Source organism: Argopecten irradians, chromosome 11 (assembly GCF_041381155.1).
Source record: "Argopecten irradians isolate NY chromosome 11, Ai_NY, whole genome shotgun sequence".
NCBI classification, from domain to species: Eukaryota; Metazoa; Mollusca; class Bivalvia; order Pectinida; family Pectinidae; genus Argopecten; species Argopecten irradians.
The window spans coordinates 2,168,388-2,182,904 of NC_091144.1; the positions used below are offsets into that span (position 1 = coordinate 2,168,388).

General features: G+C 34.3%; 1 protein-coding gene across 4 annotated transcripts in view; it reads left to right on the top strand.

The window, feature by feature from the left end:
- Window positions 1-12,897, top strand: part of LOC138334285 (LIM domain-binding protein 2-like) — a 56,423-nt gene extending 43,526 nt beyond the window's left edge. For 3 of the 4 annotated variants that reach the window (XM_069282922.1, XM_069282923.1, XM_069282924.1), the window contains exons 6-10: window positions 5,232-5,354; window positions 6,153-6,233; window positions 6,761-6,899; window positions 7,363-7,502; window positions 10,426-12,897. In XM_069282922.1, the coding sequence (XP_069139023.1) occupies window positions 5,232-5,354; window positions 6,153-6,233; window positions 6,761-6,899; window positions 7,363-7,502; window positions 10,426-10,680 (738 nt within the window). In that variant the 3' untranslated portion in view covers window positions 10,681-12,897. The remainder of the gene's footprint in view (window positions 1-5,231; window positions 5,355-6,152; window positions 6,234-6,760; window positions 6,900-7,362; window positions 7,503-10,425) is intronic. The other variant, XM_069282925.1, reaches the window with a different exon arrangement.
- Window positions 12,898-14,517: the final 1,620 nt, after the last annotated feature.

Consider the following 14,517-nt stretch of genomic DNA (forward strand, 5'->3'; position numbering starts at 1 on the left):
AAGACCCCCCACCTATTTTGACACATTTTCAGACTTAGGGGGGATGTCTGCAAATAAGACCCCCCACCTATTTTTCAGTTTACTGGATGATGGATTTGAGCAATGGAGTAATTAAAGATATCACCAAAATGACTTTGTATCGGAACTTCTTTTTGTTTGTTTTATCGGCATAGAAAAATCACGTAGTAAACAAATGTTTGTGTGCTTGTAATTTTTGTCATTTAATTCAAGTTAATTCACGGGCGATTTAATTTAATTATCAATATATACGAATTGTGAACAGTGCTCATATTTAATTGGAGGCTATTTTCAACTAAATACGCCGATATATGTTTCCATGAACACTTCCTATCGGCATGGTCAACACGTTTTAGTGTTCGTACGGCTTGTCATTTTTTTACATGAATCGGCAAAGATATTCGTCATTGATGCAGATCGTTTCTGCAGTCGTGGATTCTAACTCAATACAATCATTACCTAAAATATATACTAAAGGCATTTACAGTTTCAAATATGTTTATTTGTGAACGTAACGTACCTGTAGTTCACGATCAGTTGGAGAAACCATGCTTTACTTTTCGGCCGCCATGTTTTGTTTACGCAGTCAGTATAATATGATTAGCCGCAAAGTTTCGTATTTTACTCTGGATACAAAAATACTTGCTACGATGTTTTAATGCAGTTAATACTTGGATTAATATCTGAAATATTATCAAACTATCGTCGTATCAATAGCAATACCGATCAAATTCCCAAACACGACGCGGTGTGAAAATGTGAAAGTATAGCTTCCACCCAGCGCCATTTTCCTACACATGTGTGTAACGATGTTACAAACAACTGCATCAGTACATGTCGGCACGTTGAAGTTAAATCACGATCGTTTGCTCATTTGGCTGAGACGAATGTACGTTGTCTAAATTCTTCTGTTTATGAACAAATTTGATATGTAAACGTTTGCAGTGAATTTTAAATAGGCCCGAGTCTGAACGGCGATCGTCCTTCCGATTCACTGCGATTGATTCACGTGTTTACTAAGACAGAGATGTAGTTGTGATCGTAAACAATAACCTAATTTGAAAATATTTAAAAAATAACTATACGATTATTAAAACTTCTGGATTAAAGTGACATTGCTTATGATGCTGTTTCTTCGTTTTGATTCATTGGTGAATGTCCGCGTGACTCTTGCAAAAATGTGTGTTTCCCTTTCAGACTTACGTTACAACTGCCCTAGTATTGTTTATATTTTAATTTGTCATAAGATTTGATTTAATTTTACTCGCACGTCTTCATTATTATTATTGATACTTGAACATCTTGCTATTACCCATCTGTCATATGACTGTTACAACAATGACAGGACATTAAAGAATCCAAGATGGCGACCTCATAGATCGATGTTATCAGGCGGGTTGTCCGCAAATAAGACCCCCCACCACTTTTGACCTTTATTTCTTCTCTGGGAGGGGGGTCTTATTTGCGGTGAAATACGGTACTACTTAAAAAATCGCACACTATTAATACATATTAATTTTATTACTCTTTTTTTTAAGTGATCGATTTTGGTACTGTCTCTGTATATATTTGTTTGTTATATTGTAGCATTTCCTGATATTGTAATTATTTATGTTTGTGATGTTGTGGCCTCCTGATATTGTAGTTATTTATGTTTGTGATGTTGTGGCCTTTCCTGATATTGTAGTTATTTATGTTTGTGATGTTGTGGCCTTTCCTGATATTGTTGTTATTTATGTTTGTGATGTTGTGGCCTTTCCTGATATTGTAATTATTTATGTTTGTGATGTTGTGGCATTCCTGATATTGTTAATTATTTATGTTTGTGATGTTGTGGCATTCCTGATATTGTAGTTATTTATGTTTGTGATGTTGTGGCCTTTCCTGATATTGTAGTTATTTATGTTTGTGATGTTGTGGCCTTTCCTGATATTGTAGTTATTTGTGTTTGTGATGTTGTGGCCTTTCCTGATATTGTAGTTGTTTATGTTGTGATGTTGTGTTTGATTGTAGTTTTTATGTTTGTGATGTTGTGGCTTTCCTGATATTGTAGTTATTTATGTTTGTGATGTTGTGGCCTTTCCTGATATTGTAGTTATTTATGTTTGTGATGTTGTGGCCTTTCCTGATATTGTAGTTATTTATGTTTGTGATGTTGTGGCCTTCCTGATATTGTAGTTGTTTATGTTTGTGATGTTGTGGCCTTTCCTGATATTGTAGTTATTTATGTTTGTGACATTGTGGCCTTCCTGATATTGTAGTTATTTATGTTTGTGATGTTGTGGCCTTTCCTGATATTGTAGTTATTTATGTTTGTGATGTTGTGGCCTTTCCTGATATTGTAGTTATTTATGTTTGTGATGTTGTGGCCTTTCCTGATATTGTAGTTATTTATGTTTGTGATGTTGTGGCCTTTCCTGATATTGTAGTTATTTATGTTTGTGATGTTGTGGCCTTCCTGATATTGTAGTTATTTATGTTTGTGATGTTGTGGCCTTTCCTGATATTGTAGTTATTTATGTTTGTGATGTTGTGGCCTTTCCTGATATTGTTGTTATTTATGTTTGTGATATTGTGGCCTTTCCTGATATTGTTTTATTTATGTTTGTGATATTGTGGCCTTTCCTGATATTGATTATTTATGTTTGTGATGTTGTGGCCTTTCCTGATATTGTAGTTATTTATGTTTGTGATGTTGTGGCCATTCCTGATATTGTAGTTATTTATGTTTGTGATGTTGTGGCCATTCCTGATATTGTAGTTATTTATGTTTGTGATGTTGTGGCCTTCCTGATATTGTTGTTATTTATGTTTGTGATGTTGTGGCCTTTCCTGATATTGTTGTTATTTATGTTTGTGATGTTGTGGCCTTTCCTGATATTGTTGTTATTTATGTTTGTGATGTTGTGGCCTTTCCTGATATTGTTGTTATTTATGTTTGTGATGTTGTGGCCTTTCCTGATATTGTTGTTATTTATGTTTGTGATGTTGTGGCCTTCCTGATATTGTAGTTATTTATGTTTGTGATGTTGTGGCCTTTCCTGATATTGTTGTTATTTATGTTTGTGATGTTGTGGCCTTTCCTGATATTGTTGTTATTTATGTTTGTGATGTTGTGGCCTTTCCTGATATTGTAGTTATTTATGTTTGTGATGTTGTGGCCTTTCCTGATATTGTAGTTATTTATGTTTGTGATGTTGTGGCCTTTCCTGATATTGTAGTTATTTATGTTTGTGATGTTGTGGCCTTCCTGATATTGTAGTTATTTATGTTTGTGATGTTGTGGCATTCCTGATATTGTAGTTATTTATGGTTTGTGATGTTGTGGCCTTTCCTGATATTGTTGTTATTTATGTTTGTGATGTTGTGGCCTTCCTGATATTGTGTTATTTATGTTTGTGATGTTGTGGCCTTTCCTGATATTGTTGTTATTTATGTTTGTGATGTTGTGGCCTTTCCTGATATTGTTGTTATTTATGTTTGTGTATGCTCACCAACTGATAGGTAGAGAATAAAATATAAAAAATGATATTCATATTCCATTTTGAACTATATCAGTGTTTTAATAGTTCTATATATATTTATGTAAATATTTTAAGTAACACAAGAAATAAATATTAAAATGATTTATTTCGTTTTTGGTGAATGCCAAAATCAGTACTTCTATTGCAAATATAGGATTATAGTGACCACATATTTTTTTCCGGGGATTGCAATAAATGACTTTCTTCATATTTTAAACCTTGAAGTAAATTAGGAGCTCAAACTGTTTCAATGGCCCGGTAATGGGTATTGGTGAAGTAAGTAAAACTTTTTGTATACTGAAGACATAAATATAAATGGGGGTTTCACAGCAGGACTACAGCTATACTCTCTCCCGCTATTAATTAGAAAATGATAGGAGTGTTGGTAGTTGTTGTTGCACATAAATTGGAAAAAAAACCCTTTGAGTCTAGGAATAGATATTTAGAGTTACTATTTGTAAATCATCCTCCAATTTAGCATGGAAGTCTATTTCAGTGACCTAGTATGGAAGTATTATGGAACATTGATATAACCTGTTTTCATCTTATAAACCATTTGTGTGGTTTACAGCTCAAGGAGCCCTGCCTATGGTGGAAACAACTATCGCGAAAAACAAAAACGATGCGCCGGGGCCTATTACCCTACCGAATTACACATTGAGAACTTTATCAGGGTAGAGGCATCTCTGCAGTTTCTCTTTCATTTATATAATATAAATCCATGTGTACAAGAATGGATTCTTTATGACTTCTAAATGATTGATTTGTTAAAGATGTGTTCATAATAGTAAATCTATGTACTTACAAATGAAAAAGGGAATATCAGTATAATAAATTGGGGAAATCCACTTTGAAATCTCGAGATGGAGAGAAGAATGTAATGATCTCAGAAGTATTTTTGAAGTATTACAATACATTTGAGAATATAAGATGCTTTTCTTGAAGATGTGAGTATTACCTGAGAGATTATCTGCCCTTATAATTTATAATTTGTTTCAGGATTATGATGTTTTTACAGTCTACTGCTGTTTTGTTAAATGAAGGGGGGATGAAACTCGGTTTATACAACTAGTACTGGATCTGATTAGAGATTATTTGCTTAGTACAGTTATTGTGTAAATAGATAAAAACTGTGTTTCTGTAAATGAGTGGGGGGGGTAAACTCTGTTTTAAACTTTAACTGGACCTGATTATATATTGGTTACAGTTACGCGGTGTAATAGTATAACATGTTTTGTGGCCTTTCCTGATATTGTTGTTATTTATGTTTGTGATATTGTGGCCTTTCCTGATATTGTTATTTATGTTTGTGATGTTGTGGCCTTTCCTGATATTGTAGTTATTTATGTTTGTGATGTTGTGGCCTTCCTGATATTGTTGTTATTTATGTTTGTGATGTTGTGGCCTTTCCTGATATTGTAGTTATTTATGTTTGTGATGTTGTGGCCTTTCCTGATATTGTTGTTATTTATGTTTGTGATGTTGTGGCCTTCCTGATATTGTAGTTATTTATGTTTGTGATGTTGTGGCCTTTCCTGATATTGTTGTTATTTATGTTTGTGATATTGTGGCCTTTCCTGATATTGTTATTTATGTTTGTGATGTTGTGGCCTTTCCTGATATTGTAGTTATTTATGTTTGTGATGTTGTGGCATTCCTGATATTGTTGTTATTTATGTTTGTTTGTAGGTGGTGACAGAGGGACGTCTTATCCTGGAATTTACATTTGATGACCTGATGCGTATACGATCTTGGCATTTTCAAGTGAGACAACACCGAGAGCTCATTCCACGAAGTGTTATAGCCATGCAGGTGAGATTGTTGGCACATGACACACAGATAACACTCACACATTCCCATAACATTTACTTTTGTAGATTTCCTTATGGATTGGTAGGGTGTAACGAAATACCAATGCACTTCTAAAGAAGACATGAAGGTGGAATAGTCGCACACTAAAACCGTTTGTCAAAGAGGAAATAAACATCATCATTTATTTGTGCTTTAACTTCACATGCTGACTCGTTTGTGATTTTATATTCATTTTAAAATATTTTAAAGATGCTCCACCGCCGATAGAGCATAAATGATATTCAACATTTGAACAATAATCAGTGTTTAATCGTTTATATATATGTATAAATATAAATTAACACAAGAAATAATATAAAATGATTTATTTCGTTTTTGGTGCATGCACAATCAGTACTTCATGCCATATAGGATATAGTGCCACATATTTTTTTCGGGATGCAATAAATGATTTTTCATATTTTAAACTTGAAGTAAAATTAGAAGCTCAAACTTTTCAATGGCGGTAATGGTGTGAAGTAAGTAACTTTTGTAACTGAAGAAAAAATATAATTGGGGTTTCACAGCAGACTAAGCTATACTCTCTCCCCTTTAATTAGAATGATAGAGTGTTGTAGTTGTTTGCACTTAATTGGAAAAACCCTTTGAGTCTAGAAAGATATTAGTTTACTATTTAGAAACACCCCATTAGCATGGATACTATTCAGTGACCTAGTATGATGTATTATGACACATTGATAAACCTGTTTTCATTTAATAAACCTGTTTTCATTTAATCAACATTTGTGTGTTTAACAGCAAGACCCTGCTATGGTGGAACAACTATCGAAAAACATAACGAGGCAGGGCCTAACGAATTACACATTGAACTTTCTCAGGGTAAGGCCTCTTCAGTTTCTCTTTATATAATATAAATCATGTGTAAAGAATCTTTATAATCAAAGGTTTATTGTAAAGATTTGTTCATAATAGTAAATCTGTACTTACAAAAGAAAAAGGGATATCAGTAAAATAAGTGGAAACACTTGAAATCGATTGGAAGTAAGTAATGATCAGAAGTATTTTTGTATACAATACATTTGAATAAAATGCTTTTCTTGAGTGATTTGTTACAGAATTATCTGCCCTTATATTTATAATTGTTTCAGTTATGTGTAATAGATAACTGTGTTTTGTAAATGACGGGGGGATAACTCTGTTTAAAACTTACTGACTGATTTATTATTGGTTCAGTTATGTGTAATAGATAACTGTGTTTTGTAAATGATGGGGGGGGTAACTCTGTTTTTAAACTTACTGACTGATTAATTATTGGTACAGTTATGTGTAATAGATAACTGTGTTTTGTAAATGACGGGGGGGATAACTCTGTTTAAAACTTACTGACTGATTAATTATTGTTACAGTTATGTGTAATATTGGAGCCGATGCAGGAACTAATGTCTCGTCACAAGGCGTACGGCCTTAACCCACGCGACTGCCTCAAAACCACACTCTTCCAAAAATGGCAGAGGATGGTGGCGCCCCCTGGCAAAGGAAAACCAGGTAGACTTTCTTGAAAAGGTTTTTCTTATATGAATTGTAAACATATCTTCATATATTACTGTTCTATTTGTTACACTACAGAATTGTGGGACATTATGTTGTGTTTGTCTTTGCTTCTGTCCATCTTTCTCATTTCCATACAGTTATAGCAAATGGTAAAAATTATCTTCAGCTGAGTACTTGGCCAAGTCTGATTGTCAGCTTTTCTAGGCATGTTTTCTATCCAAAACATTTGTGTGGTTTATTTGTTAATAACAAATTAGAAATATCTGAACCATTCTGCACTGATCTTCTTTTCAAATGCAAATTACATTGATTGTAATAGTCTCAGATAGATAGGGGGGAAGGGGGTTGATAATTTTGATAATTTACTTAGAAACATACCATTAAAATTTACATAGAGTAATCTCATCAATAATACCATGAGTGATTAATTGTGACCTTTGTTGTCCTACCCACACAGACAATCCGAGACAGCCGGGGAAAAGGAAGAGAAGAAAGGCGTCAGCCAGTAGTGCTGGTGGAGGCATCAACAGTACCACCCCACCGGCTGGTAAAAAACGGTCTCCAGGTCCACAGGGCATCGGAACGTCCGTCCCGGGGGTAAATATTATATCTCTTTTCTATAAATATTACATATGTACTGTATTACTTTTAATAAACTAACAGTTTTGAAATGCAAGGTATTCACGAAATTTCTTAGACAAAACATATTTTGATCCGTATAGAAATGCATGATGTTATATTATAATGTAATATATGATATTACACTCATAATTGGGAAATACTGATATATTCATCCTATTAAATATGATGTTACCACTAATATTGGAATACTGATATATTCATCCTATTAAATATGATGTTACACTAATATTGAAATACTGATATATTCATCCTATTAAAGATATGATGTTACACTAATATTGGAATACTGATATATTCATCCTATTAAATATGATGTTACACTAATATTGGAATACTGATATATTTATCCTATAGAATATGATGTTACACTAATATTGGAATACTGATATATTCATCCTATAGAATATGATGTTACACTAATATTGGAATACTAATATATTCATCCTATTGAATGATGTTACACTAATAATGGATGTTACACTAATATTGTTTACACAATACTAATATATTCACCCTTTTGAATATGGATGTTACACTAATATTGGGAATACTAATATATTTCATCCTTTTGAATATGATGTTACACTAATATTGGAATACTGATATATTCATCCTGTAGAATATGAATGTTGCCACTCTAATATTTGGAATAACTGATATGAATTGATGTGACACTAATATTGGAATACTGATATATTCATCCTATTAAATATGATGTTACACTAATATTGGAATACTGATATATTCATTCCTGTAGAATATGATGTTTTGCACTAATATTGGAATACTGATATATTTGTATGACACTAATATTGGCAATACTGATATATTCATCTCTATTAAATATGATGTTACACTAATATTGGAATACTGATATATTCATCCTATTAAATATGATGTTACACTTATATTGGAATTACTTGATATATTTGTGACACTAATATTGGAATACTGATATATTCATCCTATTAAATATGATGCTTCTACACTAATATATTGAGAATACTGATATATTCATTCCTATAGAATATGATGTTACACAACAGGATGTAATGGTGAGTCGGGGTACCCACCCCTGATGGGAGGTGAGTTTGGTGATGAGGATGAGAGACTGATAACGAGACTGGAGGAATTCGCAGTTTGCATACCTAACAACACTGAAGAGGACTCAAAGGACTTTCAAAACAGTCCCCCCCCCGCAGCCTACAAAGCATAGTCCCTGGGGGCCGGACAAGAAACCTCCCGACAGCTCACCTCGGAGGTCTTCAGGGGCCTGTCCCAATCCGGACGACAAGGTCGAGTAAACCATGGATACCATCAGTCATCAGGACATTTTTCCTTACACATAAATCAACAGCAGTTCAAATGGCATTCACACAAAGACTTTGACCTCATCATCAGTTTTCCTCTATTTCATCACTATGCCATTTATGATAATCTCTATTTTTGTGTGACCTTGACCTTGTCATTGATCCTCATTCACCCATTCTTTATAGTGTCTCTGGACCTTGACATTGATAAACATCTTTTCTTCTGTGATGTGCGTTTAGTATTTGATTGTGAAATAACATGATAATTTTAAGTGCTTATGGCCATAGTAAGTTTATGTTTAGATAATGCTGTCTCTAATGTTTGATTATAAGCCTTTTATTTGTTATGAGGAAAGATCGTGGAACAAACCAGGGTTGTTTTTTACGCTCACCTGGCCTTCGGGCCGGTGAGCTTATGTCATGGCGCGTCGCGTCGTCCGTCGTCCGTCCGTCCGACCGTCGCGTCCGTCGTCCTTCCGTCCGTCCACGGTCCGTCCGTCGTCCGTCCGTCAACATATCCTTTAATAATCGCTACTAGTCATATAGTTCTGCATGGATTGTAACGTCCAAATTTTGGCCAGAAACATCCTTGGGGGAAGGGGAAACAGAACTTGTATAAATTTTGGCTCTGACCCCCAGGGGGCAGGAAGGGGCGGGGGCCCCCAATAGGGGTAATAGAGGTACAATCCTATAAAATCGCTACTTGTCCTAGAGTTCTGCATGGATTGTAACCAAATTTGGCCACAAACATCCTTGGGGGAAGGGGAACAGAAACTTGTATAAATTTTTGGCTCTGACCCCCCCTGGGGCCAGGAGGGGGCGGCGGCCAATAGGGGTAATAGAGGTAAATCCTTATAATCATCGCTACTTGTCCTAGAGTGTTCTGTATGGATTGTAACCAAATTTGGCCACAAACATCCTTGGGGGAAGGGGAACAGAACTTGTATAAATTTTGGCTCTGACCCCCAGGGGGCCAGGAGGGGCGGGGCCCAATAGGGGTAATAGAGGTAAATCCTATAAATCGCTACTTGTCCTAGAGTTTCTGCATGGATTGTAACCAAATTTGGCCAGAAACAATCCTTGGGGGAGGGGAACAGAACTTGTATAAATTTTGGCTCTGACCCCCCACGGGGTGGCGCAGGAGGTATGGGGCCCAATTGGGGAAATAGAGGTAAATCCCCTATAAATCGCTACTTGTCCTAGAGTTCTGCAATGGATTGTAACCGAAAATTTGGCCACAAACATCCTTGGGGGAAGGGGAACTAAATATGATGTTACACTAATATTGGAATACTGAATACTGATATATTGTATAAATTTTGGCTCTGGCCCCCTTGGGGAATATGATGTTACACTAATATTGGAATACTGATATATTCATCCTATTAAATATGATGTTACACTAATATTGGAATACTGATATATTCATCCTATTAAATATGATGTTACACTAATATAATATATATATACTCATATATTTGTGACACTAATATTGGAATACTGATATATTCATCCTATTAAATATGATGTTACACTAATATTGGAATACTGATATATTCATCCTATAGAATATGATGTTACAACAGGATGTAATGGTGGTCGGGGAGCCCACCCTGATGGGAGGTGAGTTTGGTGATGAGGATGAGAGACTGATAACGAGACTGGAGAATTCGCAGTTTGAACCTAACAACACTGAAGAGGACTCAAAGGACTTTCAAAACAGTCCCGCCCTACAGCATAGTCCCTGGGGGCAGGACAAGAAACCCCCGACAGCTCCCTCGGGGTCTTCAGGGCCTCCCAATCCGGACGACAAGGTCGAGTAACCATGGATACCATCAGTCATCAGGACATTTTTCCTTACACATAAATCAACAGCAGTTCAAATGGCATTCACACAAAGACTTTGACCTCATCATCAGTTTTCCTCATTTCATCACTATGCCATTTATGATAATCTCTATTTTTGTGTGACCTTGACCTTGTCATTGATCCTCATTCACATTCTTTATAGTGTCTCTGACCTTGACATTGATAAACATCTTTTCTTTCTTGATGTGGTTAGTATTTGAATGTGAAATAACATGATAATTTTAAGTGCTTATGGCCATAGTAAGCTTATGTTTAGATAATGCTGTCTCTAATGTTTGATTATATTAAGCCTTTTATTTGTTATGAGGAAAGATCGTGGAACAAACCAGGTTTTTTTTTCAAAATTAAATGAAAATTTGACATTACAAACATGAATAAAAGGGAGGTAACTATAGATTATGGTCATGGATCTATCCACAAGAAGTACAACAAATGATTGCGGTCCTTTATAGGATTCTCAAGGTTTATTAGATATACAGGGATCTAGCTACACATAATCAAGCTTGATTACAAGTTAATTTTATTGTACATTAGGGAAGAAGTCAGTGCAACAATGCATTGCCAAAAGTGTTTATTTTGTTGTATAAAAGGTCTGCAATATATACAAACAATGTTAGGTTTTGACTTATCAATATATGTTTGATTTTGTCTGTAGAATGGATGTTTTTCTGCGTTATATTTGCTAGAAAATCCCAATAACTTCTTATCTTGGCTACAATGTGTAAGTTCTATCTAAATTTTCAATCAGGATATTACAAATTTTCTATGTGACAGTTTTCATTGTATCAATGATTGCCATGGTTTTCTATCGTATGTAGTGGCTATACATTATCATACTTTTCCATACCTTTCATTCTATTCTGATTCCAATTCTGTCTTTGTCTTTTCATGATGTAGAGTTATCTGCCCTTGGTAGCAGTTGAGAGTAATGTCACCATGTCCGAGAGAACCGTATATGTATTACGACCTGCTGCCAAGGTCAAATTACTCTATGATATCATTACAGTTCATCGACTTTATTTGCCACTAGATTGGTGTATTTTATATGTTACATGAATTATGATCTGAAGTTTTGTTTGTTGAAAAATATACTGCCATTACGCAATTTTATAGTTGTTGGTGAGGCCATGATATAACTTGTAGTGAGTAATGTATGGGAGGGAGTTAACACAGCAAACAAGTGGATGGCTCTTTCTGGTAAAGACTGTATATTCACACAACTTATATACACTCATATGTATAATAATGAATGGATCAGCTGAAATACGTTCAATCCATTATGTAAATGCATAAATACAAGTAAGACTCCTTTCCACATAGAACTTTTCATTTAAATTATAGAGGGTTTATTGATGAACCAAATTTAAGATACTGTTGCAAAGGTAATGATTCTGAATAAAGAAAAATGGTAAAGAGGCGAAATTTAAGAGAGAGAAAAATGGATAAGAAGTGAAATTAAACATGTGTCAATAAATAAAAAATGCATACGGTAATACCAATAATCTAATGTATTTTTACATTGATATCAAGGGTTGAGGGGCTGATCTACTAAATTATAAACAAGAAGTATTTCTGTCTACAGTTGATTTAAAAGTGGCTACCTAAATACTGTTTGCTGAAGATTTAGTAATTACTCTGAATGTTAAAACATACATAATATACTTGTACATTACGAGTTGCCATGTATAGGAATGAATGGTGTAACTTGAGTTAGTGTGTTTGTACAGTAATTCTCTATATTGATTTGTATGAGCAGTCATGAACAAAGTTTTAATGTAGAGTGAAGTAATATCTGTATACAGATTGTTTTCTTTAGTGCTTAACAATGAATGGTAGAAATTTCCCAATATATATACATATTTTATACAATAGTTAAACTGATCAGAAAACCTGTTGATGCAGGGGAATTGTGACTACAGGTAGCAGGATATAATGTTGTTTTGTACAATAGATCAGAATTTCAATATGATTTTAGTCTTTATAGTTAAATATTATATTACACAAGATTATGTGAATTTTTAAAGTACTGTTTATGTACAGAAAATGGAGGCTTTTACAACAAATATTTGTGACCTGTCCTGAAATTATTTATATTGTACGATTTTGTGTTATGTCCTTTTTTGGGAATGGGAGAAAGGAGAGATGAAGAATAAAGAGGATATATTTCAGAATTCTGCCTTGTGTCTATATGTTTGTATGAACCAGGACTAGTACCAACAAAGAATGGTTATCTTGGTAAAGTAGGGGAGATAACTCCTACATCAAATACACGTGTAGAACACTTAGATAGGCCAGAAAGTTAATTACACTTTAGTAATAATATCATTACTGTCTTGTGTTTATGTGTTTGTATGAACCAAGACTCGAACAGCTCTACTGGTATCTATGTTCAGGAAAGGTGAGAGTGTTAAAGTAGTGGAGATCACTCTTACATCAACAAACGTGTAGAAAAACCTTGGGACAGTTTAAATTACATAATACATTTGTAGATATACCAGAAAGTTAATTACCCTTTACTAATAATATTATTACTGAACGATGTTTGAAAATGGATGTAGCACGCACATTACAAATATCAGTTCTCTTCTCCTTTTCGGTAACTAGTGATATATTTTAGATCAACATGATAGCTTATGAGGACTTCATACATGTATGCTGTATTTCAAGTGGTCGGTTTTCCTTACATTTAAACGTATTTATTATAAACATTTTGCTGAGAATACTTTTGACATTCGCATGTGTAATGGGGTGTCCAGCTGAACATTATATTATTACATGACAAAAGTTAGAAACAAGTTACATTTTTTTTTTGCAAGTAAGAATCATATTATAAATGAAAGTACTGAAGGTATTTCTTGTTGGCGTGTCCATGTACATGTAGCTCGAAAACAATATATGTTTATGGACTGGTAGAAAATTAACTTCACTGAATTGTTTCTTAAGATAAGTATTCTCTGGCCTTGACGTCCGACTTCATTTCTGGGAAAAAACTGGTTTATTTCACTTTTTCAGCCAGCAGTGGAGCTACACATCTAAACGTTATCACTGTTTTGAATATTAGATTTACAATGTACAGGGTACATCTAGGATTCGTGACTGAACTTCATCTGAAAGATTGAAGAACGTATCAAACATAAGACGTGTAAATCGATAATTTCGTATAATAATCACAATCTGCATATAAGAGAAAAATATAATAATGCAACTTGAAACATCGGCGCATAACATCATGCTATGAAATAAACAAATAAAAACTGTTAACTATCGAATACAGATTTGATACGACAATTTCGTATGATAGTCATAATCTGCATAAGTTGCACTTAAAAGGCTACAAGCACAACAGAGTTACGTTTTGAACGTTGCTACTAGAATATAGATGCAGAATCTGTCTAATTTCATCACTACAAAAAATGCCTGTTGATGTACGTATTAACTGGTCAAGATGTTTACCGTATAATGTACATCATAAATGTAACAGAAATTTTGTATCTGTCATTAGTTAGTCTATGATGGAGATGCCCCTAGCGATTTTAGTACTCAGTGAAGTAGGAGTAGTCTCCCTTTGTACAGTTTTTGACCATCTGTGCCAACTTCGAACGGGAAATGCTCAAATTGTAATTAAACATTAGTTAATATGAAATCTTCGATATTTTGTTGTGGTAAGCTGCCCAACAGTCAAGGATAACGCCATTTCGATAGCATTTCGCAAAAAAAAGATTCATGGATAGTATCGTAGTGACTACCATTGCCTTGTGAAATTGCTTCAAAGATTACCTAAAATAATTCAG